Source organism: Mesoplodon densirostris, chromosome 16, assembly GCF_025265405.1.
Source record: "Mesoplodon densirostris isolate mMesDen1 chromosome 16, mMesDen1 primary haplotype, whole genome shotgun sequence".
In the NCBI taxonomy this organism is placed as follows: domain Eukaryota; kingdom Metazoa; phylum Chordata; class Mammalia; order Artiodactyla; family Ziphiidae; genus Mesoplodon; species Mesoplodon densirostris.
This window is the reverse complement of record NC_082676.1, coordinates 43324796-43339109: the sequence shown is the minus strand read 5'-3', so window position 1 is coordinate 43339109 and position 14314 is coordinate 43324796. Positions and strand designations below refer to the sequence as shown.

The following is a 14314-nucleotide window of genomic DNA, read 5'->3' as shown; positions in this document are numbered from 1 at the left end:
AATAAGAACACCAGTAAAGATAAATACCTAGGTAAACGTAAAAGCATTATTGTACTAAAGGTTTATAACTCCTCTCTTTTCCCCTATATGATTTAAAAGACATATATGCATAAAACATTAATTATAAACCTGTGCTGATAGGCACACAATTTATAAAGATGAAATCTGTGACAATAACAGGATAAAATGAGAGGGACATAGTTGTATTGGAAGTAGAGTATATACTGTTTTAAATAAGTTGGTATTATTCAAACTAAGTTGTTATGAGTTCAAAATGTCAATTGTAATCCCAAAGGTAACCACTAAGAAAATAACGAAAAAGTACAGAAAATGAAAATGGTAGGATACAGAAAAACAATTAAATACCAAAATATGAGGTAATGGAAGAATTGAGAAAAAAATATAAGCTATATAGAAAACAAGAAGCAAAATGGCAGAAGTAAGTCATTATTTAGCAGCAATTACTTTATTTTGTTTGTTTGTTTGCTTTTTAATATAGTCAATCCTAGCAACTACTTTAAATATAAATAGATTACACTCTCCAATTTAAAGTCAAAGATTGGCAGAATGTATTTCCCAAAAAGTTACATCTATCTGCTCTCTATAAGAAATTCACCTTAGGGCTTCCCTGGTGGCGCAGTGGTTGAGAGTCTGCCTGCCGATGCAGGGGACGCAGGTTTGTGCCCTGGTTCGTGAGGATCCCACATGCCACGGAGCGGCTGGGGGCCCGTGAGCCATGGCCGCTGAGCCTGCACGTCCGGAGCCTGTGCTCCGCAGCGGGAGAGGCCACAACAGTGAGAGGCCCGCGTACCACAAAAAAAAAAAAAAAAAAAAAAAAAAAAAGAAATTCACCTTAGATACAAAAACACAAAGAGGCTGGAAGTAAAAGTATGGAAAAATATATTCCATGAAAACAGTAACCAAAGGAGAGTTGGGGTGTCTATATTGTTAGACAGAATAGATTTTACATTAAAAAAAAAGGTTGGACTTCCTGGGTGGCTCAGTGGTTAAGAATCTGCCTGCCAATGCAGGGGACATGGGTTCGAGCCCTGGTCAGGGAAGATCCCCCATGCCACGGAGCAACTAAGCCTGCGCGCCTAGAGCCCGTGCTCTGCAACAAGAGAAGCCACCAGAGTGAGAAGCCCGCACACTGCAACGAAGAGTAGCCCCTGCTCACCGCAACTAGAGAAAGCCCATGAGCAGCAATGAAGACCCAGTGCAGCCAAAAATTTAAAAATTAATAAGTAAATAAATTTTTTTAAAAAAGGTTATAAGAGACAAGAAAGACATTATAGACTGAAAAAGATTTAATGCAACAAGATGGTGTAACAATTATATGCATATATACACCAAGCACCAAATATATATGAAACAACAACCAAAAAAGGCAGATTTAAGGGAGAAATCAACAGTTTTACAATAAGAGTTGGAGACTTCACTAACCCGCTTTCAAAAACGGATAGAACAACCAGAGATGAGATCAGTAAGGAAAGAGAGTACTTGAATGACACTATAATCCAATGAGACCTAACAGACATATATAGAATACTTCACCCAACAATAGTGGATACACATAGAACATTGTTCAGAATAGAACATATGTTGGGCCACAAAGAAAAGCCTTAGTAAATTTTGAAAGGTTGAAATCATACAAAGTATATTTCCTAATCACAATGGAATGAAACTAGAATCAGTAACAGAGGGAAACTCACAAAAATGTAGAAATTAAAAAACATGCTCTTAACCAATGGTCAAAGAAGAAATCACAAGGGAAATTAAAAAATACTTTGAGACAAATGAAAATGAAAACACAACTTACAAAACCTTTGGAATGACATGAAAGCAGTGCTCAGAAGGAAATTTGTAGCTGTAATCATCTACATTAAAAAAGAAGGATCTCAAATCAATAATGTAACTGTACACCTTAAAGGAACTAGAAAAATGAAGAGCAAATTGAACCAAAGCTAGCCGAAGGCAGAAAGTAAAGATTAAGGTAGAGATAGATGGAACAGAGAATAGGAAAACAAGAGAATATAGAAAATCAATAAAACTAAAACTTGGTTTTTTTAAAGATCATCAAAATTGACAAGTCTTTAGCTAGATTGACTAAGAAAAAGAGAAAACAAATTGCTAAAATCAGAAATAAAAGAGGGGACAGTACTACTGACTACATAAATGAAAAGGATGATGGGAATTCTATGAATATATGTGCACCAACAAATTGAATAACTAAATGTAATGAACTAATTCCTAGAAGCATAAATCCTACCAAGTCTGAATCACAAAGAAATAGAAAATCTGAATATACTTATAACTAGTAAGGAGATTGAATCAGTAGTCACAAGTTTCCCAACAAGTAAAAGCCCTGGACTTTACGGCTTTGCTGGTGAATTCTACCAAATGTTTAACGAACTACTATCAATCCTTCTCAAATTCTTCAGAAAGAAATTGAAAGTGGAGAGAATGATTTCTAACTTATTCAGTGAGGCCAGCATTGCCCTAATACCGAGCCAGACAAAGACACTACAAGGAAACTGCAGACCAATACTCCTTAAGAACATTAATATAAAAATCCTCCCTTTCCAACCCGGGACAGGCAGGATGGCTCCAGCAAAGAAGAGCGGTGAGAAGAAGGGCCGGTCCGCCATCAACAAGGTGGTGACCAGAGAATACACCAACAACATTCACAAGTGCATCCATGGAGTGGGTTTCAAGAAGCGTGCCCCTCGGGCACTCAGAGAAATCCGGAAATTTGCCATGAAGGAGATGGGAACTCCAGATGTATGCATTGATACCAGGATCAACAAAGCTGTCTGGGCCAAAGGAATAAGGAATGTCCCATACCATATCCATGTGTGGTTGTCCAGAAAACGTAATGAAGATGAAGATTCACCAAACAAGCTCTATACGTTGGTTACCTATGTATCTGTCACCACTTTCAAAAATCTACAGACAGTTAATATGGATGAGAACTAACTGTGCTTGTTCAATAAAGTTACAGAACCGCACCCCCCAAAATTCCTCAACAAAATACTAACAAAGAATTCAGCAGCATATTAAAAAGGTTACATGCTGCGACCAAGTGGGATATATTCCTGGAATATACAAGGATGGTTCAACATATGAAAATTGATCAAATGTTATTCACTATATTGAAAAAGCTACCTGACCTTCTCAATTGATACAGAAAAAGCTTGTGACACAATTTAATACCCTTTCATGATAAAAACACTCCAAAAAACTAGGAATATAGATATAAAAAAGCTACATATAAAAAACCCATAGCTAACATTGTACTCAGCAGTGAAAGATTAAAAGCTTATCTGCTAAAATAAGAAACAAGACAAGGATGACTGTTTTTGCCAATTCTATTCAATATAGTATTGCAAGTTCTAGTTAGAGCAACTAGGCGAGAAAAGGAAAAGCCATCCAAACTGAAAAGGAAGGAGTAAAATTATCTGTTTGAAGCTGATATGATCTTATATGTAGAAAACCCTAAGGATTCCCCCCACCACCACACACACAACCTGTTAGAAGCAATAGACAAATTGAGCAATGTAGTAGTACAGAATCAACACAGAAATCAGTTGAATTTCTAATAATGAACAATCCAAAGAGGAAATTAGGAAAAGAGTTCCACCTACAATATCATCAAAAAGAATAAAATACTTAGGAATTAATTAAGGAGGTGAAAGACTTGTACACTGAAAACAGCAAAACCATTGCTGAAAGAAATGAAAGAAGGTGTAAATAAATGGAAAGACATCTCATGTAAATTGGTTTGTTGTTGAATTTTAGGAGTTCTCTATATATTCTGGATAACAATCCCTTATCACAGATAGGTGATCTGCAAATATTTTTTCCTATTCTGTGAGTTGCCTTTATACTCTGTTGATTGTTGCCTTGGATGCACAAAAGTTTTTAATTTTGGTAAGTCCAATATGTCTATTTTTTTCTTTTATTACCTGTGCCTTTGGTGTCATATCTAAGAAATTATTGCCAAATCCAATGTTATGAAGCTTTTCTCCCCTGTGCTTCCTTCTAAATTTTATCTCTTACATTTAGGTCTTTCATCCATTTTGAGTTAATTTTTTTTTACAGGGTGTTGGGTAAGGGTCCAACTTCACTCCTTTGCATGTAAATTTTATATTATGTATATTTTACAATTAAAAATAAAGTTATAAAATTAATACCCTTTGATGATAAAAACACCCAGTAAACCAGGAATAGCAGGGAACTTCCTCAACATGATAAAGGCCATGTATGAAAAACCCACTGGTAACATCATATCATGGTGAAAGACTGAAAGTTTTTTTCACTAAGATTGAGAACAAGACAAGGATGTGTAGTTTAAGCACTTCCATTAGTATGTTTTCATTTCTCTCTGGTAGATTCATCTTACCTAACTTTTCTGCATAATTTGACTCATCTGATCAATTCCTTGGCTTTCTCTCTCTCCTTAGCCTCCACATTACTCCTCTTTTTTAGTTTTCCTCTTTTTTTTTTCTCTTTGATGGCTCTTTTTCTTTTGACCCACTCCAGGATTTACTCTTTTATCTTCACTTTTTCCAATGGGACTGATTTTCATAATATGCAAAACAACACATAAATTGAAATAAAGAATAATACAGTGAGTAGCCATATACCTATCACCCGGCTCAAGAACTAAAACATTGCCTGCTCAGTTGACTGTACCTTTGGTGCCCCTTTCCAATAGCCTCCACTGCCACCCCTTCTCCCAGAGGGAAGTGTGGTAGTTTTGTGGTAGTTTGTTGCATTAATAGCCCCAATGAGTCAGACTTTGTCCTCACTTTTGCTAGTCCCCTCCCACTTTGACTTTGGGGTTTGCCCCTTACTTGCTTTGCCCATTACCTTTTGATCTCCTTTCTCCCCTCAATTCACTGCTACAGCTACACAAGTTGGCATCAGGAGGGCCTGTGCACTTGCTGTTCCCTGTGCCTAAAACACTCTTGCCCAAATACTTGCATAATATTGTAGCATAGCTAGCTCCCTAACCCTTTGCTCTGGTCATCTTCTCAGCCAGGGCTTTCCTGTCCACCCTAAAACATCAAACTTTTTGGTTGGACTGGCTATCCCTCTCCCTTGCATTATTCTTTTCCATAGCAATGGTCACTATCCTATGTACTATTGTAAATAATTTATTGTTTAGTGGCTCCTCCACCTCTTCCCTAGAATGTAAGCTTCTCAGCTTACTTTTTTTTTTTTAATAGTCTGGTATCCTCAGCCTAGCATACATTAAGTACTGTAGGGGAGGGAAAATAATTTTCCCTCTGCTCTTCTGAGTTCTTGGCTGAAACCCTTATAATAAAAAAGTAACAAAGAGGAAAACAAATAGAGATTTGTTAACATGTATACCTCACATATACATAGGAGATACCCAGGGAAAAGGCTTAGAATGCCAACTTAAATACCATTTTCCGGTGAAGACAAACAAGGAAAGGTGTCTGTTGGGGGTGGGGGGCGGAGAGGGTGGAGACCAGTTATGGAGGTGACCAGGGAAAGAAAAATAAACAAGCTAAGAAGTTTGTTATACAGATTTAAGTCAGTGTCTTCTCCACTGATGAGTCTCTAGCGATTTATTAGAGTTGTCCTTTTCTTCCAGGTACAGAGGGGGAGACACTTTTACAAACAGCGATTTCCTTCATAAATGTACGTTTCCCTTACAAAAGGTTAACTTCTAGTTTATTTTCAGGGCTTCTCTGTGTTTACTTTCTCAGAATAAGTCTTATGTCAAAGAGGCATATTTTGGGGTGGCATATTCTGCTACCTTCCCGCGTTTAGGAATAATGTGAGGAACAAATCAATCTCCATTTTGCAAATAACGAGCAAAGACTGAGATATTAGGCAAGCTGTCCAAGATCACAGAGGCAGCATTTAGCCAACCTGGGATTCCAACCCAGGGCTCCCTCCCAGACACTGTACTATAGTATTTTCTTTTCTGTCTCTTATTTATTTATTTTCCAGTCGTGGCTGCGCTTTGTGCCATAGATGGCATCCAGAATACAGAGGCAGCTGCTGTCTCCAACATTCCTGAAACGGGAATCACGGAGAATTGGATTTATAACTCGACCATTAATACTGTGTGACACTGGCTAACATATTTAACTTCTGGAACTCAGTTATGCTCAGCTGTAAAACCGGCTAATCAGCCAATTTCTTTAAGTCCTCTAACTCAAGAACTTTTAAAATCCTAAAATCCGTGTGAAGCGATGGGATTCATTAGTTTCATTAGTTTCTCAGGCAGCCTCATTCCCTACGGGCTGGAACCGTGCCTGGCCCAAACACCGCTCTGCCGCAGCCTTTGCCACCGCCTCCCATTCCAAGCTAAGAATGGGCAGTGTCACCCTCAGGCCACTCCTAGTGGGATCCCGGTAGCAGGGGTTGAGGAAAAGACAAGGAAACACCCGCTTCTCCGCTGGCTCCCGAACGCTCCAGGTCAGCGCCCCGGGGCCAGAGTCGAGGCCGCCTCCTTCCCTTCGCCATACGGCTTTGTCGGTGCCGTCACCCACGCCAGTCTCGCCCGACCGCTCCACCCAGGGCAGACTCGGACTAGTAACCTCATCCTCCCGGCGGCGCGCAGAGGCCCCGGAAGTGACGTCCGTGCGTGCGTGCGCGCGCGGCGCTGGGGGCGGGGCTGCGAGAGGGAGGGCCGGCGTGAGGGCGGGTTGTGACTGGCGCCCGGACCTACTCGAGCGACTCGGGGAGAGCGGCTGTCCGGACGTCGGTGGAGCAGCAGGTGAGGTACGGGGCGGACGGACGGGGGCCCAGGGCGACGTCGGGGCAGTGGGGCGGCGGCGCCGTACCGGTGGGGGTTACTGGGTCATTGGTCCGGGCTGTACACCCGGTTGGGGCCGTCTCGCACCGGTGCCTCCTGCCGCCCTCCGGCTCAGCCCGGGGCCCGGCGGCGCGGCCCTGGCCGGTCCCAGGCCGTCGCCGGCCCCCCTCATCCTCTGCGTGCTCGGCCTGCCAGTTTCGGGCGCTCGTCGCCAAGTTCTCCGAGGCCCGGCCCAGTTCCGACGGGCAGACGCGTATCGTTTCCTGGCCGCCTCCTGCCACCCGTCCACCCCTCGCGGGATGGCTGTGCTCCAGCCGGCTCCCTCCTCACTGTCCAGTCGGCGGAGTGCCGAGGGACACCTGTAGTGGTGACCGGGAGGGTCGTGCCCCGAGCCCCTCGGGGACCTGTCGCAGCCCGGCCTGGGCAGGGGCGCCGGGACCTCAGGGACCCGCGTCGGTCTCGGGGAGGGAAAGGTCCTGGAGGTGGGAGGATGCTGTCTTTCGCAGCGCGGGGACTAGAAGACTGGTCCTAACTTTCCCCGTGGTCCCCGTGGTTGAGGGCGAAGTTGTGGGCCTGAGGTTAGGAGCAAAAGTCCCTGCTTCCGAATCGTCTCGGAGGAGAGCAGAGGTGATGCCCATCACGGAAGTTTAGTCGACAGGGTGGAGGGACTCAGGCGCTTTCAGAGAATAGGTCAGAGCCTGCTGGTGGTGTCTCAGCGCTGGTGACCAAGCCCTGTGGTTGGGAAATGTGTCACTGGGCGCCGGGACTCGTCTAGCAGAGAAATTAGATGTGAAAATTTTTCAGGATGAGTTCCAGCATCACCTGGGGAATAGTTTTTTTTTTTTTTTGGATCTGAAGAGTTTTGTTTGTTTGAGTTTAAAAAAATAGTTGTACCTGTTTTTTCAGTAAATCTAAAACTGCAAAACGACCCCCCCCCCCAAAATCTATCAAGGTTACTAATTAAAATAGTTGTACCAAGAAAGCTTGCCGGAGTTGCAAGGAGATTTGATTTTACTTAATCCCTTTAATGATAAATAATGTTAATTTTAAGAGTTACTGGTTCTTAGGTGGAAGATTAAGGTGTTCAAGGATTTGAATTTTTATTGACCTTCCAAGCAATCATTTTCTTTTCTCTAGAAGTTAGACACTTTAGGAGAGAGGGACAGCGAGGATCCTCGCCATGCAGTGTGGTGAGCAGCAGAGCACAGAGAGGGGACACCCCAGGTGTCTTGAGGGACTGCAGGGCATGGAGGGTGGAGGAAGGTACCAGAGAATATTTCTGGAAGTGTCTTGAAGAATGAGTTAACATTCCGCCTAACAAGGTGGGGTGAGAATTTTAGAGGTCGTGGGAATGTGGACGTGGGGCAACTAAAGGAGAAGAGGCCAGCAACTCCCAGGAGGTGATTTTTGAAAAGTGAAAAAATGCAGACAGAGGCGGGTGGCAGATAGGGGCAGAGATGCAGGAGATTCTTGGGCGTTTCTCTGATGGTGACAGAACCAGGGAAGGGTTTTAAGGAGGGTTATTTGCCTGGTTAACATGGAATTTTATGTTATTTGCCTGCTTAACACACGGGCTGCTATGCAGCTGATGAGGATTGTGCCCCGTATAGTGCTTGATTATGTGCTAGCTTGTATTTTAATCGTTTCTGCTTGTTAAATGTTTGAATTGAATTTTATATTCATTTACTAATTGTATGAGAGTGTGTGACCCTGCTTATTTGTAAACTTCTATAAGCAGGAATTCTGCTTTTATCTCTTTGCATCTCAATCCAAGTCAGGCATTCATGAGTGTTCCATGAGGACGATGAGAAATCATTGATTTCTCATGTTGATTTTCAGTGAAAAAAAGACTTGACCGGTACTTATTTTAATATCTATGTATAGAAGAACTAAGGTCTTGTTTCATTTACTCTTCTCAATCTTTGGCTAGAGACATAGAATTTCTATGTTGACAATGTGAGTTTAATTTTTGGCACATGTGTTTATATTGGTTGCAAAGTAAACATCTCTAGAAGAGATGACCCATCCCTAAAATATAGGACATACCTGTGTAACATAACATACCTGTCTATTCTGTGACTTAGAATAGAAATGCTATTAAGTGGCTTCTTAACCCAGCAATAAAGTTGTCACCCTAAAAATAATGTTTCACAATAGAGGCCAAACATTTTGAAAGTCATATTAAATGTTCATTTCTGTCATAAAGCATTGTAGGAACATAATGTATGTTTTTTCACATGACTGAAAGGCCTTGAAATACTCTAGACTATTGTTTGTTGAATAAACACTTAGGAGAAACAACAATTGACTCATCTTTATCCCACATAATATTATGTGGCTCTTATTTTATCTGTTTGTTATTTGGATAAAGCTCCTAAAATGCTTTAAGAAAAGGCTTTATACTTTATGGTGCTGCTTTCAAGTTACCCTGGGAGATTCCTGTTGTTGATGAAGTTACTGTTGTTGGGGTAGGCAGTGTAATATTTATTGTGTAGTAAAACAGTTTTTCAAGTCTCTGGTAGCATAGCTCACTTGTTTGTGGTCACTAGGAGGGTGAAGGACTATAATTGTAATCAATTAATTAGATAAATTTGTAGTTAAAAGTTAGAAGTTATGATCAGAATGCTAAGTATGAGTTCATGATAGGGTAAAATTTTACCCACTAAGAGAATATTAAGCTTTTTGTTTTGCTCAGATGACAGCAATAAGATTACTGAAATCCCTGAAGCAGGAATGTAGCAAGAGCATTTGGGGCTTTAAATTCTGTGCTGTCTCCCAGTAAGGAATGGTTGGCAGCATCCCCTGTGCTAGGCACAGGGCAACTCAGAAGGAGCTGTACAAAAATGTTATAAATCATTTTTGAAGCTAGCCTATTCAGTTCTCATTCAGAATAAATACTCAAATGCAACTGCATTTGTGGTGATTTCGTCTGTATTTTAAAAATAAAAATGACTTGGGGGATTTTTACATGGGATATATTTACAGGTTTCTGTGTGCTCCACAGTTAAAAATACATAATGAAAGTGTTTTATTTTGGTAGTTCCTCTGTTGTTAGAATTTCCTAATTTTAAATATAATGTTTGCTACAACACTTTCTTTTTTTCTTTTGGAGCACAAGAAAGATAATGCCTCTAGAAATTGAACTCATAACATGTTTATTAATGGAAGAAAATATCTTCCTATTGTGCTATACTGTTTTTGAAGTGGAGCATACCATTTACTTATATCACCTCTTGTTCCAGAAAGGATTCATAATGACTTACAAAGATACAAACAACATGCTTTTGGTAACAGACAGAAATAAAGGGGTGATGGATTTAGGACTGTGGGAGAAAAATTAAGATGGAAACAGAAATGAGATCTGTACACAAAGTACTTGGACTGGAGTCTTAAGTATTTGTTAGAGGGCCACAAATTTGACTCTGGTTTTTAGTAGCCAGTTCAGAAAGAAATGTAATCAGTTACATGGTTCAGTGACCATAAGATAAAAGATCAGTTTCTCCTTTGGATTCCCAAAGATGCCTTGTATTGAGAAACTCCTCAACTACATCCTTAAGTATAAATACACCATGCATTTCAGAGGGCTGTGTTGTGTTTTACTTTGTTTTTTAGTAAAATTCCTCATTGCCTCATTGTGTAGGGTGATGACATAAGATCAAAACATAATTCAACAAAAACAGTTCTGGTGTTGGCAAAATAATGTGGACTAAGCACTTAGCTCTGTAGACTGATTTAATTTAAGGATCTATTTTACATTATCTAGATAAGTAGATGGGGATTACACATTTTTCAAGTTACCTTTCATAAATGTTTTGTTTCTCAGTGGAGCTTTTGTTATTAATTTATCAGCAGTGGTGTTTGTGTTTGTGCTTCCCAACAAGTTCCTTAAGTACATATATTTTTTGTGTTGTTGGTTAATCACAGAGCTATATTTTTAGCAGGCATGCTTTATCATGGGGGGTATGAAAATGGAGGAGACTGACAAATATTTAAGTAAAAGTCACTTCACCTCCACACTCAGATGGGCTGAAGGAATATCAGTGAATACCAAGATTCATTTCTGGAAGGAGGTTCGGAGTGTTAGCTCCAGCACAGAGAGCATTGGCTTGAAAAGTCCAGGCATGTAATTAATTAATTAATTAATGTTAATTATTTTATTTATTTATTTTTGGCTGTGTTGGGTCTTTGTAGCTGTGCGCGAGCTTTCTCTAGTTGCGGTGAGCGGGGGCTGCTCTTCATTGCGGTGGCTTCTCTTGTTGCGGATCATGGGCTCTAAGCGCGCAGGCTTCAGTTGTTGTGGCACATGGGCTCAGTAGTTGTGGCTCGCGGGCTCTAGAGCTCAGGCTCAGTAGCTGTGGCGCACGGGCTTAGTTGCTCTGCAGCATGTGAGATCTTCCCTGGCCAGAGCTCGAACCTGTGTCCCTTGCATTGGCAGGCGGATTCTTAACCACTGCGCCACCAGGGAAGCCCTGTAATTTATTTTTAAGAAGGGAACAGATCTGCTCATCTTAGATGTAGTGTCCAGTAAATTAATGTATCTGTATTTTGCTCAAGCTAAATAAAAAGTTGACCTTTTAAGTAATTAGTTAGAACTTATCAAGTGCTAGCATGGGCCAGGCATGTGCTAATAATAAGCTCTTTACATGCATTATCTCAATGTTGTCATCTTCGTTTATTCCCTTTCTTAAAAGAAAAATGTAAAGAAATGTGGTTCACAGCAGTAACTTGTTCCAGGTCATACAGGAGGTGATGGAGATTTGAGCTCAGGTAGTCTGACAGACTCAGTGGTCTGCACATATGACTTTATACTGCTTAAGGTGGACTAGACTGTGCCCACAGATGGGGCTAGACCATACAGTTAATAGAGGTAAACCCACTGGCCAGTATTAGAGCCCACCACTGCAGAAGGGCCTTGAACAGTTCTGAATCGTCCATCCAGAAGGTGAGCTGAGAGCTACAAGTTTAGGGCATTTGGCCCTAGTTTATAAAGCTGGGAAACATACATCTTCTAGGCATCTATCAGGGTTAGAAAAGTGGGAATATTATTTTATGTGTTTGTTTGCATCTGAAATGCATATTTTTTTCTTCCTATTTATTACAAATTTGTCTCATCAGATCAGGAAAACCACAATGATACAGTTATAAAGATAGTGTGCCATTCTGGAAAGAGAGGTCTATATTTATATTTTAGAGTAAAACTTTAGCTGGTGATCTCACTGCTGTGATTTGGGATGAATTTAGGTTATACTTCTGTAGTGACATCGCTGGGTGTATATGTTCTTAAATCTTATTCCATGTTTTATTAGGGATTGTATTGCATTAGAGTTGTACAGATAAGTAAACCATTATTTATTGTGAGTTTTCATATGAGACTATTCCAGGTTATTCCAGATTATTTTATTTTGAAGTATTGTAATATAGTTCCTACAGTATATTGTAAATTGTGACCTAGCCTACAAAACTAAAGAGTAGAGAACATCCTTATTCATCCTTAATTAGTAAACAGTGGGTGGAACTGTCCTTGCCTAAATACAGTTATGTAACATAGTGTTTCCTTAATTGCATTTCCACAGAGCTTTTGTCATTGTTAAATAGGTTCCTGAAAAATTAGGTGGGCTAGTGACCTGAGTTTTGAATAGGATATTATAAGAAGAATACAAATTAAAAATGTGAAAACAAACAAACAAAAAATAGGCTGATGAAACAGAATGTCTAAAATCCATTATAATTAGTGTCTCAGGAAGTAATATGCTTAGCTTTTACTTAGCAAATTGGATTATGTTTTTGTGTAAATTAATTAGCCTTTGCAGTTGGGGTTGTAGTGTGATAAGTGTGTAGATTTCATTTGTGGTCTCAAATGTTGTATAGTTATGAATGGACATATCTTAAATATCATTTATAAGGAATAATCAGATGGCAAAGTATTTTCATACGACATGCTAGCTGCTGATACCTTTACAATGCATCATGTGATGTTACCTGCCCCAGGAAATAGAGTGGCTGATGCGAGACAAAATTGAAATTAAGTCCTTTGAATATCAACTGTATGAAGTAGACACCACTTTCTCCCAAGAGCCTACTTTCATTTTATTTTATTTTATTTTTTATTGGCGTATTGTTGATTTACAGTGTTGTGTTAGTTTCAGTTGTATAGCAAAGTGAATCAGTTATACATATACATATAACCACTCTTTTTCAGATTCTTTTCCCATACAGCCCATGACAGAGTATTGAGTAGAGTTCCCTGTGCTATACAGTAGGTCCTTATTAGTTATCTATTTTATGTATAGTAGTGTGTATATGTCAATCCCCATCCCCCAATTTATCCCTCCCCCCGGTAACCATGTGTTTGTTTTCCACATCTGTGACTCTATTTCTGTTTTGTAAATAAGTTCTTTTCAAGAGCCTACTTTTATTCTTGCACATATTTGAGAACAAATTGCAGGCAGATTTTCTTGTTGTTGTTACCCATAAGAGGTTGTAGCCTATTTCCCTAAAGAAGAATTTTTGCCTTTTCAGTATGTTGGTCTAATAACTGACCCCCCCCATATAAATATATATATATATAATCTCAACTTATTTCTTACAAAATAATGCTTGAGAAATAAGTTGAGGTTCTTTTGAAGTTTAAAGTTCTTAGATTCTGACAGAAAAACTGATCAGGAGGTTGGATTTTAGTCCAATCAATTCCAGCTCCAAACACCACCAATAATGGTTATAATGGTGAGTCTGCCATTTAGGTAAATGTAATACAGAGATTTCAATTTCAGTCTTCAGTGAACGCTTCAGCTGTATTTGGAGGAGAACAATCTGAGTACTGAAAAATACTTAAAAAATTTTTTTCTTTTTCTGAGGGTTTAATTTCAGGAAGTCTAGTTTTTATAGTTATGAATTTTAGTGCTTTACCAAACTACCCAGTCTAGTAAACACTACATCACCCCAGAATATCTTCTGATCTTTATTAATGTGTATTTTTTTTGTCTAAATCTGTCTACCTGTTATTTCTTGATTTTAAAGTTTTAATATTTTGTGTAAGCATTTCAGAACTCACCATAAGGTACAAATGGGAGTTTTATTGTATTGCAAAGAAATCTGGTATTTAAGCTCTATGTTACTGTGTAGTTCTACCCTTCTTTGAGCTGCCATAGATTTCCTAAACAGAATTGTTTCAGCCAGTGTATTCTTCTTAGCTCCCAGTGATGACTAATTTCTAACCAGTTGGCTGACATTAGAATTTTCTTGGTGGATTAACACTGTTATCCTTAAATCATTAGTAGTGCTTTCTGCCTTAAAGTCTACTTTGTGTGATACCAGTATAGCTCTACTTGCTTTCTCTTGATAAATGTTGCATGCTATGTATATCTTTTTCCATCCTTATACTTTCCAACTTTCTTTGTCCTTGAAAGCACCATGAAGTTAGATTTAGTTTTTTTTTCTTTAGTCTGACGATTTTAGTCTTTAAATTAGAATCATTAGTCCATTTAATGTAATTGTCACTATATTTGGTATTATATCTAC

General features: G+C 39.6%; 2 protein-coding genes across 7 annotated transcripts in view; both read left to right on the top strand.

Annotated features, from left to right (window-relative positions):
- The first annotated feature begins 2580 nt into the window (after positions 1–2580).
- LOC132476631 (large ribosomal subunit protein eL31-like) lies at positions 2581–2976 on the top strand. The gene has a single exon (XM_060078711.1). It carries the CDS (start codon positions 2602–2604, stop codon positions 2974–2976), a length of 375 nt encoding a protein of 124 aa, XP_059934694.1. The 5' UTR covers positions 2581–2601.
- Positions 2977–6671: 3695 nt separating this feature from the next.
- LOC132477033 (rab5 GDP/GTP exchange factor) overlaps positions 6672–14314 on the top strand; it is a 119310-nt gene continuing 111667 nt past the window's right edge. For 4 of the 6 annotated variants that reach the window (XM_060079300.1, XM_060079297.1, XM_060079302.1 and 1 more), the window contains exon 1: positions 6672–6757. The gene's annotated coding sequence lies outside the window, so the exon portion shown is untranslated. Of the gene's footprint in view, positions 6763–14314 lie in introns of all 6 variants that reach the window. The other 2 variants (XM_060079298.1, XM_060079304.1) reach the window with 2 other exon arrangements.

What these genes read in the sequence shown, in the direction of transcription:
- LOC132476631 (XM_060078711.1), top strand. Translation starts at nt 2,602, where the DNA reads ATGGCTCCAGCAAAGAAGAGCGGTGAGAAGAAGGGCCGGTCCGCCATC.